General features: G+C 41.8%; 1 protein-coding gene across 5 annotated transcripts; it reads left to right on the top strand.

Moving 5' to 3' along the window:
- The first annotated feature begins 7,464 nt into the window (after window positions 1-7,464).
- CZH5orf63 (chromosome Z C5orf63 homolog) lies at window positions 7,465-16,901 on the top strand. 5 transcript variants are annotated; one of them, XM_039567611.1, is made up of 6 exons: window positions 7,465-7,536; window positions 9,150-9,280; window positions 9,892-9,997; window positions 11,939-12,059; window positions 14,745-14,801; window positions 15,578-16,901. In XM_039567611.1, the coding sequence occupies exons 4-6, from the start codon at window positions 11,940-11,942 to the stop codon at window positions 15,755-15,757; spliced, it is 357 nt and encodes a 118-aa protein (XP_039423545.1). In that variant the 5' UTR covers window positions 7,465-7,536; window positions 9,150-9,280; window positions 9,892-9,997; window position 11,939; the 3' UTR covers window positions 15,758-16,901. The 5 variants fall into 5 exon arrangements, with proteins under 5 accessions (XP_039423545.1, XP_039423544.1, XP_039423546.1 ...); XM_039567610.1 differs by lacking the exon at window positions 9,892-9,997; XM_010403681.4 differs by lacking the exons at window positions 7,465-7,536; window positions 9,892-9,997 and adding an exon at window positions 7,570-7,819.
- The last annotated feature ends 1,183 nt before the right edge of the window (window positions 16,902-18,084 follow it).

Genomic DNA, 18,084 nt, shown 5'->3' with positions numbered 1-18,084 from the left:
AACAGAGAGCTGATCAGGAGATGGAGGAGTCATTAGAAAAACAATAATTTTTTCTCCTTTATGCCTACTGAAAGCCACACAGTCTTGTTAAATGTTACTTCTGGATTAAAAATTGACTTTTGCATAGAAGGAACAAAATGAGTGCATGCTGTTTTTTTAAATTGTGGGAGCTCACATGTAACCTTTCCAGTTAAGTATTGAATCTCCAGTGAAGTACTGAATGAAGACACAGAAATATGCTGAAATTAACAGGAAGAACAGAGGGGGTGAGTAGGATGATCTAGGTGCATTGATTAGGAATAAAATGAAGAGTTCATATTTTACAGCACCTGTGCACAAGTTGTGACAGGATTGCTTTAATTGGAAACGCTGCTGAAATAGAATTGGCACCCCTTTCTGGCTATTTATTTTATGTAGCTTTCAGAGCAGTTGATAAAGTCTGGTGAGACACTTCATATCGTTGTTCCCTTATGACTTTTCTGCCGTGGGATCATAGTTACAGCAACACCCAAGGCAGGAGTTACCTCCACACATTTTTGGTAACACAAGGTTTTACACAGAAAGTCAGAGCTCTCATCTGTGGAAAAAAAGTCATGGTAACATCATATTGTGCTAGTTCACATTTTGGGCAGAAAAACAACCCAGGTAAAGGCCTAGCAGCAAATGATGAAGACGTTTTTCCTTGAGTTTAGGTACTAGTTATTTAAGAAAAGAACAGTAAACCCACAAGGAAGTAGTTCCCCATGCTTTGGAAAAGTTTTCTTTAGGGGAGAGATTCTGTAAGAATTTTGAGGCTGCACCCATTTGCCTTTGTTCATCTTCCATCTTACTGATAAAAAAAAGATTTTATCATAAAAACCACTTGTCACATCCCTAGACCTGGCATCCCCTTCTGCAGCTGAACCACCGTGAGCGTTTTGCTATATCAGGGTTAAATGCACCTTTCAGTTGTAACTTTGAAATCATTTTATAATGGATTTTAAATCAACACAAAACACAACACTGCTGCCGTTATAAACTTAACAAAGCACAAAATACTTACCAAAAAAAGTCCATGGCATTAAAGGCAATGCTTTATAGTATAGATTATGCTGGTAGTCAGTCAATTGTTTACTTGGTAGCAAATGGGGAAACAGCAGAAAGAAACAAAATATCCCTGAAAAAAAACATGTGAATAGAATTTGTGTACCACGTCGTGATTTTAATCAGGTAGTTAGGTTTAAAACAATTGTAACTTCAAATGTAAATGCACATGTTTTTTATTCAGGTGGATTTCAAAATACACAGTTTTAACACTCTAACACTTCTTATTAGTTTTTTTAGCAAAGGGGCAGAATATGATTTGTGTTTCACCATAAAGTAATCAATTGGGAATAACAGCAGAAATCAACTTTTGCATGATAGTAACTATATTTTGCATTAATTTGAAGTGTTAAGAGCGTAAGGTATTAGAAGAAGATCCATTTCCTTTGGAAACACATATTATGGAGATAAAATAAAAGAAACACATTTTATATTAGTTAGTACTTCATTACTTAACACATTGAAGAGTATGTCATTAGCCTGAAAAAGAAATTGTTCTTTATTTGAAGACCATAGCAGAGCCTCACACTCAAGGTTGTCCCTCGTTTTCTTTCAAACTGCAAATGTTTTTTCAAGTGATGAGAATTGCAGGATGTTAAAAGGAGAGGCTCTTTTTGCCTTGAGAGACAAAACCATGTAAAGCACAGGGAGATATTTCTAAGAAGAAGGTATGAATGTACAGGAGTAAAATGAAATTTCTGCTGTTTATGTTATAATGTCAAACAAACACCGTTTGTTCACGTGTCACTTATGTGCAGTCCAAGATACAGTAAGCACATGATGGGAAAATTTTGGTTAGCAAAGTGACTGCTGCAACCCTCACGTAATTTACAAGGACCAAAATTATACACATTATTTCACTGTCCCGTTTTTCTTCGGCTATATAATCTCAAAGATGAGGGGAGTAGGGCATTTGCTGACACCATCTACCAGACCAGCCTTAATTTGCTTGAAAATAAGTGCATATCCTAGATCCCATAAAAGCTTCCATCTCCCTCAAGTACTCTCCACTGAGCTGGAATTTGTATAACGTAAATTTGATTATTAAAAAAGCTACTAAACATAAGTCTTTCTTGGCACTCAGCGCAAACATACCAAGAATGGCCTGACCCAAAGCTTTTTAAAGGGAAGAGAAAGAATAGCATTGATTTCCAATGGGCTCTGGCTTAGCCTGGAACCCAGTGCTCTCTTGGTGCTCAGTAAATTAATGTTTGGACATGTGTTGCCACGGCAATGTTGCAATAGAAAACATGAGATACAAAAATAAATTCAGAGTGCTGCCCAAATCGCTGTTACACAATGTGTCATTTATGTGTCACCATGTTTGATGTTCAGATGATCCTTGGGCTAGGAGACAGTGGAAGTTCATGGGCAGGCAGTCTCTTCCCTTCTGTAGGTCCTTCAGGCAAATGAAAATGCTCTTCCACTGGCATTCATCATTTAAGGAGCATATTGTGGTCTTTTTTAAAGGATATTCTTCAAGGTGCTTTTCCTCGGGCTAAGATCTCTAAAAGCTGTTCTTTGCACAGCAAAAATTTGGTCTCGTATAAGAATCAAATTCTCTAATATATTTTTCTGACATTCCTCCACTCTTTATTGAAGTTACTGAGTACGTGATGCTGTGATTATTTTTTTGATTTGTCACCTTTTCTGTAGTCAAGTTACTTGAGTAATAAGAATTTCACTTTTCACCCATACAAAATGACTACTTTCCCCAGGCAGCCTGTTCCAATGCTTGATCATCCTTTCAGTGAAGAGTTTTTTTCCTAATATCCAAACCTAAGGCCCTAAACCTCCCCTGGCAGATCTTCAGACTGTTCCCTCTCCTCCTGTCCCTGTTCCCTGGGAGCAGAGCCCGACCCCCCCAGCTGCCCCCTCCAGTCAGGGAGTTGTGCAGGGCCACAAGGTCCCCCCTGGGCCTCCTTTGCTCCAGGCTGAGCCCCTTTCCCAGCTCCCTCAGCTGCTCCTGGGGCTCCAGACCCTTCCCCAGCTCCATTCCCTTCTCTGGACTTGCTCCAGCTCCTCAGTGTTCTCCTTGGAGTGAGGTGCTCAAAATTGGCCCCAGGATTTGAGGTGTGGAATAACTTTAAGCTGAAAAAGGGTAGATTTAAAGCAGTTATTAGGAAGAATTCTTCCCTGTGAGGGTGGGGAGGACCTGGCACAGGGTGCCCAGAGAAGCTGTGACTGCCCCTGGATCCCTGGAAGTGTCCAAGGCCAGGTTGGACAGGGCTCAGCCTGGGATAGTGGAAGGTGTCCCTGCCCATGGCAGGGGGTGGCACTGGATGATCCTGAATATCCCGTCCAACCCAAACGATCCTATGATTTGTTGATTCTAAGTCAAAATAATATAGGAAACTAAAATAGAGGTGTGGAGGAGAACCTAATTAAATGTAATCCATCAGAGCACAAGGTTTTCTTAGCTCAGACTTTGAAACAATGTCCACACTTTATTTAAGAAATATATTAAAAAAAAAAAAATGAAGACTTGTGCATCGTAATGTGGTACCTATGCAGCAAATTTAACCATTGAGTCATAAATGCCCTTGAAATTTCAAGAAATGCTATGTGCCATAATGAAAATTAGTGTGGAGTTGCACTTCTTTCAGATCTCAGAACACATTTTTAAATACCAAACTTCACAGCAATCCATGTCATTCCTAAGCACAGCAACAGTGAGACATGCTCCAAGTAGTAATTCTGTGTGCATCTGTCACTATGAAGATTAAGAAGATTCTTGTCATAAATACTGGATTAAAACCAAAACTAATTTTGTGCTGAGATATCTACAGTAGTGTATCAAAAACCTGCCAAAACAAAACTGGTTAATTGCAAAGCAGATGTTTGTAGCATAAAGAAACCTCTTTCTTTTTTTCCCTTTTTTTTTTTCCTGTTTTTTCCTTCTTTTTCAACTTTTTTTCCTTTTTTCTTTACGCACTTACACCATATTATAAACAGCCTGATCTGAGGGGGAAACAGTTCACACCAGGTACACCTGGATGCACAACAAATAAACACATGTGGCAGTGCAAGTAAATTCTGAATTGCCAGGCCCAGTCAGTGATTTGGCTGATTGAACTGTGTTAGGCAACATGATAATCCTACTGAAACCAGGGAAGGAACTCAGCCAGATCCCTTCTTGACTTTCAGCAGCAATTCTGTTTAAATAAACTGATCAGTTTGGGGAGCTGTGTGCCTGTCTCCTCCAGGTTCCTCTGGGAATTTCAGACACATGTCCCAGAAAAGGCTAGTCTTGGTTTGGGAGCGAGAGGGATAAAATTAATCTGAGACCTGAGATGTCAAGAGCATGCTGATCTCTTCACTTAAGCCTGCTTTCCAGCCTGCCTCTGCCCTCTCTCTGAATGTCTTCCTTCCACCCTCTCTCAGAAAGTAAAAGCCAGGTGAGAGCCAGCTCAGCAATTCCCTTGTGTGAGGCTTGTCAGGGCTGTCCTGTACCAGTGCCAAACGCCAAAGCCTGACACTGGATTTTCTGATGTCGGGCAAACGTGAGCAGCCAGGGTCAGCCTGCCAGCATTACGTCTCTGTTCGACAGCAGGGATCAAGACAATGGCTGAAAAGGAGTCACTAGGATCCAGGGCTGACTGTCCCTGATGTTAATTTAAATGCTAGTTAATTACATGTGTCACATTAGTGGGGTAGGATTGCTCTCCTGGAGAGCCTTCCCCCTACATGCTGTTGTGCTTCTCAAAGCACAGATGAAGAAGGAAAGCTGACTTGAGCATGTACCCAAAATACTTGTCTCCCAGCCTAGGGACAACTACTACAGGAAAACCAAAATCCTGACAGAAATACAGCCACTAAAAGAACATAAGCCTGCAGCTTTAGTTGCCCAGCAGTAAACACTTGCTATTTTTTATTTAAAACTTCTCTGGAGACAGGAAAGTGAACACACCTAACAACTGAAACACCTCAGAGTAGTCAAACGGATGCTCTTGGCCTTGGAGACATTTATATGCACTAATAAGATCCCATCTCAGTCATCTCTAGACTGAGCAAGCCCAGCTCTTTCCCTGTGTGCTTTCATTGTTGTGACCCTTTTGTGCTCTCATGATACCCTCCAATAACGTGGATTTTTCCCATTATCTCTAGAGGTATTCCTTCGTCCACCTGAGTGCATGCCCAAAATCCATGTTGCAGGAGGATGGAGGAGAAGATTTTGAGGCTGCTGCCCACTTTCTGGTACATAATGGAGGGCATGGAGTGAGGGAAGCGGGGTAGCTGCCAGCCGGGATTGTGCTCTGGTGGGGAAACTGGAGCAATGCTGCTGCTGCTGGCCATGGGGAGCCTGAGAGGAAAAGCAAGATGTGAGAATGGAAAAGGGGCCATATGGAGGCGAGGCAGCACCTTTCTGGGACAAATATCCTTGTTCTCCGACACAACAAATAAAAGGCAGCATCTGCACAGGAGTGGGTGTGAAGCGATCAGCCACAGGTTAATCTGCAGGGGATATGAGACCACGCAAGACTCTCGAATTCCCCAGGATCCTGGCCATCCCATCAGCTGGACTGACTCTTTCCCTCCCTCCCTCCCTTTCTTTCTCCCTCCCTCCCTCTTACTTTTCTTTTTCTTTCTTTTGTTTTCTCTCTTCTTCCTTTGTATTCCTTCCTTCCTTCCTTCCTTCCGAATTCCTTCCTTCCTTCCTTCCGAATTCCTTCCTTCCTTCCTTCCTTCCTTCCTTCCTTCCTTCCTTCCTTCCTTCCTTCCGAATTCCTTCCTTCCTTCCGAATTCCTTCCTTCCTTCCTTCCGAATTCCTTCCTTCCTTCCTTCCGAATTCCTTCCTTCCTTCCGAATTCCTTCCTTCCTTCCTTCCTTCCGAATTCCTTCCTTCCTTCCTTCCGAATTCCTTCCGAATTCCTTCCTTCCAAATTCCTTCCGAATTCCTTCCTTCCTTCCTTCCGAATTCCTTCCGAATTCCTTCCTTCCTTCCTTCCGAATTCCTTCCGAATTCCGAATTCCGAATTCCGAATTCCGAATTCCGAATTCCTTCCGAATTCCTTCCGAATTCCTTCCTTCCTTCCGAATTCCGTCCGAATTCCTTCCTTCCTTCCTTCCAAATTCCTTCCTTCCGAATTCCTTCCTTCCAAATTCCTTCCGAATTCCTTCCGAATTCCTTCTGAATTCCTTCCGAATTCCTTCTGAATTCCTTCCTTCCTTCCGAATTCCTTCCTTCCTTCCGAATTCCTTCCTTCCGAATTCCTTCCTTCCGAATTCCTTCCTTCCGAATTCCTTCCTTCCTTCCTTCCGAATTCCTTCCTTCCTTCCGAATTCCTTCCGAATTCCTTCCGAATTCCTTCCTTCCGAATTCCTTCCTTCCTTCCTTCCTTCCGAATTCCTTCCGAATTCCTTCCTTCCTTTCTTCCAAATTCCTTCCTTCCGAATTCCTTCCTTCCGAATTCCTTCCGAATTCCTTCCTTCCGAATTCCTTCCTTCCTTCCGAATTCCTTCCTTCCGAATTCCTTCCGAATTCCTTCCTTCCTTCCTTCCTTCCAAATTCCTTCCTTCCGAATTCCTTCCTTCCTTCCTTCCTTCCTTCCGAATTCCTTCCGAATTCCTTCCTTCCTTCCTTCCAAATTCCTTCCTTCCTTCCGAATTCCTTCCTTCCGAATTCCTTCCGAATTCCTTCCTTCCTTCCTTCCGAATTCCTTCCTTCCTTCCTTCTTTCCTTCCTTCCTTCTTTCCTTCCTTCCGAATTCCTTCCTTCCGAATTCCTTCCGAATTCCTTCCTTCCGAATTCCTTCCTTCCGAATTCCTTCCGAATTCCTTCCTTCCTTTCTTCCAAATTCCTTCCTTCCGAATTCCTTCCTTCCGAATTCCTTCCTTCTGAATTCCTTCCTTCCGAATTCCTTCCGAATTCCTTCTGAATTCCTTCCTTCCGAATTCCTTCCTTCCAAATTCTTTCCTTCCTTCCTTCCTTCCGAATTCCTTCCGAATTCCTTCCTTCCTTCCTTCCAAATTCCTTCCTTCCTTCCTTCCTTCCTTCCTTCCTTCCTTCCTTCCTTCCTTCCTTCCTTCCTTCCTTCCTTCCCTTTTTCCTCCCCATCTTTAATCTCCCTTTTTTTTTCCTCTCTCCCCTTTCACCCTCCCCCTTTATCCAAACCCCACCTCCATGCACTCCTAGCATGAGGTGGTAGCTGAGGGACTAACACACCGAGTACCACGCCAGATCTGTAATTTACTAATAAAACTTTGTGCTGATATTATTGTTGTTATTGTTATTGTTGGGTTGTTTTGTTGTTGATAATAATAATAATAGTAATAATAATAATAATAATAATAATAATTTTACTGTCTCTTGCGGACTTTGGCCGCCCCCTTCGCCCCCGGGAGCGCTTCCCGAGCCTGTGTCGCTTCCTTCCCGTGCCCGTCACGTCACAGCCGGCGCTGCCGGGCGCGGCCCCGCCCGCGGACCGCGCGTTCCGGCGGAGCTCCCGCAGGTGGGTGCGGGACCGGGACCCCGACACCGAGCGGCTGCCCCGGGCTGCGGCTCCTCGGGGTTTGACTCCTCGGGATGCGGCTCCCCGGGATGCTGCTGCCCCGGGTTGCTGCTCCCCCGGGTTGCTGCTCCCCCCGGGATGCGGCTCCGCGGCCGCTCCGGAGCGCGGTACCCGGGCTCCTTAATCCTGCGGAGGGTGTTGTTACAGCTTTGGAAGTATCGGCAGCAGCGGGAGATAGTGAGGAGGCCTCTGGATACACTGTACCCTGCTGGGCTCGCCGGAGGTGCTTGGGTCATTTAGCTCAAAAGTTTCCGGGTAGACGTGTTTAAAACTCTTATTAAACTATTGTATTATATCTATTATATATTGTTATATATTTATATATATTTATATTTTATATATATATACGCACATATATATATTTTATACGTACATATTACTATTATATGTATATATGTGTATAATCTATATTATTATGTATTTTATATGTAATTATACATATATGCAGGTATATATGTATAATATATACAGACATATATGTGTATGTGTATATATACGTGTATGCATATGTGTGTGTATATATAATGTATACATATATAATATATAAAAATAATCTAATATATGTTTATATATTAATATGTTAATATATGCTAATATACGTGTATGTATGAGTATATATATGTATAGGTGTGTATATATGTATGTAGACACATAAAATATACATATATATGTATAATATATATAATACTAATATAAAATATGCATGTTACACATATGCATAATATATGTGCATAATATAACAATGCACAGTATCATTTACATAATATATAAAACATGATATACAGTATCATTAATATAATTACCAATACAATGCAGCAAAGCAATACTACGTATTAATGATGTATTAATACCACCTTCTATTGGTTCTATTTAAATATTAAAATTAATGAATGCCAGAAATGTTGTAATATTTTAATATTATTGATATATTTGTAATATGATGTTATATGATGTAATGTGTAACATCTAAGATACTAATATAATTTCGTGATATATATGATTACATATAAAATATTACATGCTGTGTTATATAGTATATATGACATATATATTATACTCTATTATGCTATTATTAGTATTATCTTTTAAACTCCATTAGAAACTTCACCTTATGGTAGCAGTCTGTTGTTCTGTGCAAGTTCTATATAGTTATTCAGAATGGGCCATCCATATAGTACATAGAATAGGCCATTACAGCAACCTGTTGGATGTAATTTAAATTATCTGAAATTTGGAGTGTGGCCCTGGAGCAGACTCCGGGATGCACACACTCCTGGAGGGATTACTGAACAAAATGTGTTGCTCATTGGGATGAAGTGATTCTTCCATCCTTTCTGGGGTGGAATGCAGTGTGCTTGTGCCTTTTGTCCTGGGTTGCTGTATTTTGGAGGAGAAAATGCGTGGAAACGTGCACTGATGGATGCGTAACATCACCCCACAGATGCAGCTGGTATTACTGATGGTATCTTTGAATTTTGAGTTGTTGCAAGAACCTGATTCTCCCTGGAAGACTTCTACGTGCATGGGCAAAAAGATTTTCTTGTATTTTGCAGACCTCCTCTGAACATCTGGTGGCGTAAAAGCTCTGTGGGGGTCTCCACAGCTGCAGGATTTGCTGTCCCCACTCACGTGGGCTCCTTGGTCTGTGGCTGTGGCACCTATTTTCCCGTTCAGCATTTCCTTGGTAGGTAATAAAAGCAGACTGCCAGAAAATTTAGTTTCCTTGATGGCCATAGCTGGTTTTGAATGAAGGGCAACAGGAGACTGGTGTTTTAAATGCCATCAATGTGCATTCTGATATTTGCACCTACTTGCTCCCCCCATTCTCTTTCACCTGTTACTTAAAATACTTGGAGAAAAAACACCATTTACGCTTGTCTTTCCTTGATTGATGCAGAGATTAAGTTTATACAGATAATTATCTCATCTAAATAATGGATGGTTTCAGTGTAACAACTTACTTTTCCAGCAGATCAGGATTTATTGGGTGATGGAAATTCTATTAACAGGAATTGAGTCCAACTTGGCTTTGCAAAAGAGAGCTTGGGCCACGTCCAGACTCAAAAGAATCATTTGTTAAACCTGTAGCATTGTGGTGTAGGGGAAGGTAAATTCTCAAGTTTGCAAGCATCCTTTTTTGCATTTATGTGTTCATAATTTTCCTCAAGCAAATCTTTATAATTGGGGGTAGTCTAGAGAGATCCAGAATAATCATAAGGGAAGTTTTATGTATTTTAGTGTCTTTGGCATTGTTATACTCAGGTGAATAAATAGACAGGACTCTGTTTTCTTTAGGTTATTTGTAAAAGCATCCAGCCTGTCTTATTGCTAGCCCTGGAAACAGCAGATTCTTTCTTCAGTAGCGTACTGGTCAGTGAAGATTTGCTGCAGAATTCCAAAGGTAGAATTGCTTCTAATTATGTAAAATTGGCAAGGAAGTTAAGGCACTGCTGACTGATTTCTTTTTGTGGGGTTTCAAAGCTTAGGTACAGATATTGTTTTATTCATTCCCCTTCAGCTGATGTTTTGGTAGTTGTCCTCAGGAGAGCAGAGCATGGAGGGCTAAAACAGGGGTTATATAGCACTGAACTGGTGCTGTTTTATGCACATATGTGTGTGAAGGGAGAATGTGAATTATGGAAAGCTGGGCTTTATTCATTCTGCTATCCACAAAACAATTTGAGAGTATCTTCCTCACTTGGAAGGCTTGCTAGGCTGGCAACAAAAGAATTCCTAAAAAACTTGTCAGAAAGCAGACATTTTGTTTGATCCCATTTTTATCTTGCATGTGAACAGGCGAACATGCTGCAAATACTTTATGCCAAAACTGCATCCATTCTGGACTTCTATTTATTGTGGATTTAAAAATTTTCCCCATCTGACTGAGGCTCTTCCTGCCATCCAGATCTGCATTTTTCCAAAAGGTTCAAGCTTGTTCTTACATATAACATGTGAAATCCCAAACAGTTCTATTTCCACCTGGCTAAGTGAAATGAATGCAGCAGCTGCCAAGGACTGTGACCTTTGGCACTGTGTGGTGTGCCAGTCACTGCTCAGTGACAGGAAGTTTATTGCTCTGCCCCTGCAGCTGACTCTTACTAATAACTGCTGTCTTTTGGCTGTGCAGGAAGATTGGTGGAGCAGTGCCCTGTCACCCATTTTATTTTTTCTTGTTTTCTTGGCTGAAAAATACAGCATTAGAGCCCACTGCAGTGTTCTTCCATAGTGGTTTTTCTGGATAAACTGCCCTCTTTAAAAAAACCTTTGTGATATTAGTACTGAGAGATCCAGTGAAGCAAAAGAGCACTGGGGTCTTTTTTACTGAACATCCTAAACTCTGCTTAGAGGTTGCAGCGTGATCCTGCTCACTTCTTAAGCTGTTTAAAACTGTGACATCACACTGTGTGTTTAGCTTTAGATTATAGAGCAACAGGTAAGTCAGGCCTGGAACTGGGCAGAAGCAGTTTGGCTTTGGGTAAAAAGCGATTCAATTTTGTTTGATTTTGCCAGTGTAAATTCTGATATCAGGTGTCATGTCTGCTGGTAATCACCATGCAGACTCCCTTTGGCTTCTGGGTATTTTTTGGCCGTCAGTCCTAAAATGACTTGTAAAGGTCACATTAAGACAAAAGTTTGGAGGAAGCAGTGTTGTTATGAATGTTATGAACAGGTGACTTCAAGGCTCCAACATGGCATCCTTCAATAACACTTAACTTATTTAAACTCTCTCAAAGGAGTCGCAAATCCCGCAATCAATCTGCTGCTGCAGGAAGGACTCGGGGCAGTGTGAATGCTTTTAATATTACCAAGTTAAACTGTCTTGGCTGGAGCTTTGTACTCACTGCAGAACGCATTATATTAATATTCTGATTAGGTACAGATTAGTTTTTTGATGGAATAATTCGGGTAAGTAGACTACGTCAAACACAGCAGCAAGATTACAGAGGTTCAAAGCACAGCACTTTGCATTTTTAAATATGTAATTCCAGCTGGCATCTGTGGAGCTGGAACAGCGTAATGCATTTCTGTCAGCATTTGTGTTGGGGAATTTAAAAGAGGCATTTCAACAAGAAAACATAAGTGTTTTGTTGGTTTTTGGTGTTTTGTTTTTTTTTTTTAATGGAACTGCTGGTTTTGAGCTGCACAGTGTTTCTGGCCTGCCACATAGTAAACCATCTCCCTGATGAATGCGTTGATACCGTGAGCATAAGAACCCTGGGAGAATGTTTTGATTGTGCATATTTTAGAGCCGCGACAGAAGCATCGCATTTACCCTGACATTAAATTTCATGAGCTATAACTTGGCACAGAGCAACTCAGCGTTTTATTCTTGCCTGAACAGGATGATGGTGCTCTGTTTCCTGAGCAGAGCCCTGCCACGAGCCAGGCATTCACCCAGCCCTCTGGGGAGACAGCTCTGCTCAGCCGGCGCAAATAAGCCCGTGTTGACTTTATTCACCAAGGTAAGAACTGTTTACACAATAAAGCTGGGCAAGGCCGTGTGTTTATCAGCTTTGATACACAGGAATCACAGATTAAATGGCTTGTCCTTGCTTTTTTTTCCCCCATGCAAAGTAGTATTGGGTGTTTTACTTTGTGGGTTTCTGCACACCAGGCTTTGCAGCACAGTCCTGCTCTCATTGTAGCAAGCAAGAATTAGCAACCAACAAAGATTTCAGAACCCTTTTGCCTCAGTGACTCTATGGTTCATTTACTGGTTGAAGATTTGGTCCAGCTGCCAGTGTTTCACCCTGAAAATGGAGAAAAGAGATAAATTGTTGTACATAATCTGCCAAGCACAAGCATCAACAGTCAAAGCAGGCTCTTCAAAGTGCCTATGTTTAATTTCAGCACTACCTGTGAGACTGTAAAATGTATCCAAGTAGTGTTGGGAGCACGTGAGGGAAGAGTAGATTTTGTTTTACCCTCTTTTTGCTTTATTGGCAACAGATAAAAGCGCAGGAAGGATTCCTAGGCATATTCAGAAAATGAGATGAGCAGGAAGGATCACTTACAGACTGTCACATTCCATGAATTGTTTTTGATTATTACCTGCCTAGTTCTGCAGTTTTATAGAGGATGGCACAAGGTGGGTTATGCTGAGTTTATGTGGTTGCTGCAGCCCTCAAGAGGAGAGTAACTACAAAGCACTGAGAGTGCTGACATCTGTGTAGTGGTTTTAAATATGATTAAAATAATTTCCTCCTGCTGCACTGAATGAATGTTTGTTCATTCCATCACTAACCATACAGGAGTGTTTAAACTGTGTGAAAAATGAATAGGTTAAAAATAATAGGTCAACATCCATTTAATAGTCATAACTATAAAGTTGCAGCTTTGTCTCCTCCTGCCCAGTTCAGCCTCAACTCATTCATAATTGAAATGCAGTAAGGGAGGGAATAATGCTCTTACCTTTGGGTTAATTATCGGAAAAAAAAAGCTTTTTGTGTCCTAAAATTCCTAGCTAGTAAGGCACTGTGTGAAATCAGATTTTCTAATAGCAGATTTCCAGCAGTTCTCTAACATGGCCTTTTGTTGAAAGTGGCTTTAGCTCTAAATGTTTATTTTTAACTTTAAATGTTCACTGGCAATTGCCAAGCAAAGTGCAGACTATAAAAAAAACTTAATCCACACTGTTAGCTTATGCTAATTAACCCTTTTTTGCCTCCTCCTTATTTTTAATGAGGAGAAAAGAGGAGGAAAAAGTAGAAGGGAGCTGTGACTTCTGCAACACACTGATAGCAATTATCAAACAGGTTTCCCCTTGCAGTCCCCTTTTATGACAACCCCAGCATTTGTGCAACAACTGCTTATATAAATGTACTTTTGAAAAAGATTTCGCTGTTAAAATAACTCACTTTTGGTTTTAAACCAGTACTGTCTAGTGCCTGAGCTTGCCATGAGAGTAAAACCATATTTTTTTCCTAAAAGTTAGCTGACTTTGTCAAAAGCATTTATGTGACTGGTATGTTAGAAAGCTGTCCACAGGCCTAGTGGAACCAAGTGTGACCTCTTTTGACTGGCAGGAGCCTGGTGTGTTACAAAACCGATGTGCAGGATTCTGGGTCATTCCTTTCAGTCACCAGTATACCCTCCAAAAGCAACCAGAACCATTAAGAACACAGAATTTTAGTATCCTGCATAGGTTTTCAGAGCACAAGGACTTGTCTGTGCCACGGGAAAGGCAATTTAGATGACATCTGAATAAAAGTAGGGTGTTTAATCCTAAGTAATTCAATGCAGCAAATAAAAAGTAGCTGTTTCATGTTAGCCTTACGTTTAAACAAGCCCTAGGAAGACTTTTCAGTGGGAGAAAGAGGAGAAGGTCTTTTCCAGCTGTGGGCAGAGGGACAGAGCCATCATGTTCACCTCCATATACTTTGCTATGTGAATTATAGCCAAATTCTGCTGTTGCAAACACTGGAGCAGCATGCCTTCATGAGTGTTGCTTCTTCACTTACAGACTGCGTGATCAGTGGAACTCAGATGTTCAACTGCAGTGGAAAATGAGGGAGTTTTCTAAAGTGTGAGGGTTTTTTTTTACCCTGTCACAGGTCAAAACACTGCAGCTGTTTGCCAGTTCTCCCTGCTGGAGGTTACTCTCCTTCCAGCTCTGCAGTTTGGAGGATCCTGGCTAATTTCTTCCAGGTGAAGCCACACGGGTTATCTTAAATTGCCTTCTTTTCCCATTTGAACTGAGCCAAGTGTCTTGATCTGAGACAGGCTGGAAGTTACTTGTGTGACTCTCTCATTCCTCCTCTGGGTGCAATGGTACCTGCAGATGTCTTCATTTGGTGACAACAGTGCTTTGAATATTTATGGCTGACCAAAGCGAGGAGTCTCTGCAGGACCCTTCAGATCATTCCCTTGGATCAGCTTTTAGAAGACTGTTAATTTCCTCCGTGGGAAATGGGATAGCAAATGAAAAATAATTAAATTCAGTGGCTGGATAGTTTGTTTTGTCTTTTTTCACCCACACTGCACTGATAAATAAAGGTTCAGAAAGCCCTAGGACAGGGTGCTTGGTACAGGGGAGGGAACCTGCATTTGCAGTAATGGGTGCTCCTGTCTGTGTGTATTATTTTACAGTACATACAACTTCTGTGGTTTACTGCATGCTTTAACCTACTGTGAACGTTTTCCTTTAGAAACCATGCCCTCTGTGTGATGAAGCAAAAGAAGTTCTTGAGCCATACAAAAGAAGGGTAATGTATGGCAATACTCTATATGTTTTCTATATGGAAAAAAACAGTTAATCAGGATTCTTGCTTTGTAAAAAGAAAATTGCTTGGGTTTATTTGCATCTGTTATTCTTTCATGGGTGACCTCTTCAAGATGATTTCAGCACTGATTTACATAAAACTCATTATCCAAAAGCATTTTGTGACAATGCTACTCAAATAAGTATTGGCAAACTAAACTGGTATCCAACATGTTGCAGTAGTTCTTGGAAACACTCCTTTCGTAAATGCTGTTGCCTTGTCCGAAGGAGGAGTTTGCAACTCTCATGAGGCAAGTAATGATAGAATTTGAGAAGGATGTTACTAAGTGGGGCTTCAAGTATTTGAACCATGTGTGACTGCAATTTTTGCCGTTCTTCAACCAGGTTTTGATCTCTCCGTTGAAGGATGAAACTTTTAATGGAAGCATTAAGAGCTGTTGCACTCTGCTGCCTGACAGGCAGCTGTTTTGTTCCCAGCTGCATGTTTGTTGAGCTTGCTGCTCACAGGAGAGTGGTTCCGCACAGTGGAACAAGAATATCCTGGGCTAGGGAGAGATTCCTTTGTGGAGAGGCAGCCAAGGGTTGTGGCTACATATATTTTGTACTCAAAAAAACAGGCACTTATCTACAACACAAAGAATAAACCCAAAAGCTTCAAAAAAACAGCCTTGCATTTCTGGGGAAAACATTGATCAGAAGACAAGCAGGTATTGCTTTTCAGTGTCCAGCAGGAACTGACATATTTCTTTTCTGTCACAGTTTATTCTGCAGGAGGTGGATATTACCCTTCCAGAGAACTCAGCGTGGTATGAAAAATACAAATATGACATACCTGTTTTTCACTTAAATGGGAAGTTCCTCATGAAGCATCGAGTCGACACTCAGAAGTTTGAGGACCGACTTAGGAAGGTGGAGCTGCAAAGTGATGGAAACCAGTGAAGAAAATGCAGCTGCTCTGGTGTGGATCTGAAAGGTGAAAAGAACCATATTCATGATCTGGCCTTAAATTTCTTAGATCATATGGTATCAGAGTCTGAAAAACTTGAATGACTTGTTCTACTTTGTAATAATCACCCAGCCCAGCTGCAGCAGGAGTCACCTTTTCTGTACCATTCATTTCTTGCTCTCGTGGGCTGGTTTTTCATTGACAGAATAAAAGCTGCTCCGTAACAGCAGATGAAGTAAATTCTGTTTGTACATGGTTGGCATGGCCAGGTTTTGGAAGTGGGGGGTGGTACAGGGCTGGTTTCTGTGAGAAGATTCTGTAAGCTTCCCTGGTGTCCAGCAGAGCCAATGCCACCGACTCCAGGATGGACCCTCTGGCCACATCCGAGCCCATCAGTGATGCTGGTGGTGCCTCTGGGATATCAGATTGAAAGAGATGGGCAAAAAACCCTGCAGAACACCACTGCAGCCAAAGAGAAGTGTGAGAATATGTGAAGTAAACAGCTCTGCAGATACAAACGCCAGAAAAGGAGCAGGAAGAGCTGCTCCAGCTGCTGGAGCTGAGGTTCCCCTGCAGCCTGTGGTAAACCCCTGGCGAGGCATCTATGCCCCTGCAACCCTTGGAAGTTAGCAGGGCAGCAGAGATCCCCCTGCAGCACTTGCAGGACCCCATGACAGAGCAGGTGGATGTGCCTGAAGGAGGCTCTGACCTGGTGGGAAGCTTGCACTGGAGCAGGTTGCCTGGCAGGACCTGTGACCCTGTGGGGCGCCCATGCTGGAGCAGCTTGCTCCTGAAGGACTGCTGCCTGTGGAGAGGGACCCAAGCTTGTGAAGAACTGCAGCCTGTGAGAAGGACTCACTCTGGAGAAGTTAGTGGAGGACTCTCTCCCATGGGAGGAACCCCACGCTGCAGCGGGGGAAGAGCACAAGGAGGACAGAGAGAATGTTTAATAAAATGACCACAAATCCCACTCTCCATCTCCCTGAACCACAGAGCGGAAGGAGGAGGAGAAAACTGAGAGTGAAGTTAAGCCTGGGAAGAGGGGATGGGTGGGACAAAGGTCTTTTTAAGATTTCGTTTCCTTTCTCCTTACCCTACTCTGATTTCCTTGGTAATAAACTAATTTCCCTAAGTCAAGTTCTGTTTTGCCTGTGCCAGTGATGAGTGAGTGATCTCTCTCTGTTCTCATCTCAACCAACGAGCCTTTTGTTGTATTTTCTCTCCCCTACACAGCTGGTGAGGTGACTGATAGAGTGACTTTGGTGGGCGTGTGGCACCCTGCCAGGATCAGTGTTTAAAAGATGATTAGCATGTGTAGACTGTAGGTATGAAGGAGATTTCCTTGAAGAAGTATAGGAGTCTATCCTAAATGATAATTTGTAATGGAAAATAGGGCATTTACTGTTAAGGGCACTTGATTAAAGACCACACACTCTCACTGGAGTTGTATCTATAGAATGATCATCACAGTTTGATCCAGTTATTGCTAACACCTAACACTGAAAAGTTCATTTTTCACATTTCAGTTCTGTCTGCAGCACAGCTGCAAATCCATTTATCATGTGGCAAGAATGCCATTTTATCAAGGATTACTGCAGTTGCATTAGAGCAATGTAGGCATGTGAAGGAGACAAAATGTCCAAGTTAGACATATTTTCAGGAAGAAGAGAATGACAGATTTAGGAAAAGTCAACTATTTTAACTTAAATAATCTGCAATAGACTGGAGAAAGTTTCTGGTGTTTTTGATCTACTTAACAGATTCTTTAACAAAGAAACAAATCCCTACCTGCTGCATTTCTTTTCTTATCGTGGTGATATTCAGTCTTTTCTAATCACTAGGGCTTTAAGCAGGTTCACTTCACAGATGTGGCTCCACAGAGGGAAGAATCCAGACACAATGCCCGGCTGGAACAGCAAACTGAAATACAGTAGGATTCGTTACAGACTCTAAGTTTTGGAGTATAATTTTAATAAGAAGTCAGCTGATCTGCTGTGGTGAAAATGGGCTGTTCCTTTATAGCCTCATCTGCAGTGTCCTTAGCATTTGACAAATCATTTGCAATACAGTTTTGTTGTATTCCCCAAGATGAAAAATTTCTGGGGAGTGGGGAGTAAGAAATTAAAACTTTTTTCCAGCTTGGTAGCTTAAATCAACTCGGCTTGGGGTCTGAAACTATCCAAGATTTCCCAGGAGGGAGACCTGCGCCATTTTTATTGCAGAGAACTTGAGGTAAGTTCAGCCAGATCATCGATCCACAGTGTTTTTCATCACCATTAGCAGAAGAACAGGGCTCTAGAGACAAAAACTTCTGTACTTT

Source organism: Corvus cornix, chromosome Z, assembly GCF_000738735.6.
Source record: "Corvus cornix cornix isolate S_Up_H32 chromosome Z, ASM73873v5, whole genome shotgun sequence".
NCBI lineage: Eukaryota > Metazoa > Chordata > Aves > Passeriformes > Corvidae > Corvus > Corvus cornix.
Note: the sequence above shows the minus strand (reverse complement) of the source record. Positions and strands in the feature narration are given on the sequence as shown.

Excerpts from the sequence above, each read along its gene's own strand:
- CZH5orf63 (XM_039567610.1), top strand. The coding sequence starts at position 11,940 with ATGATGGTGCTCTGTTTCCTGAGCAGAGCCCTGCCACGAGCCAGGCAT. Across the intron at positions 12,060-14,744 it reads TGTTGACTTTATTCACCAAG|AAACCATGCCCTCTGTGTGA; the intron begins GTAAGAACTGTT and ends GTTTTCCTTTAG. Across the intron at positions 14,802-15,577 it reads TTGAGCCATACAAAAGAAGG|TTTATTCTGCAGGAGGTGGA; the intron begins GTAATGTATGGC and ends TTTCTGTCACAG.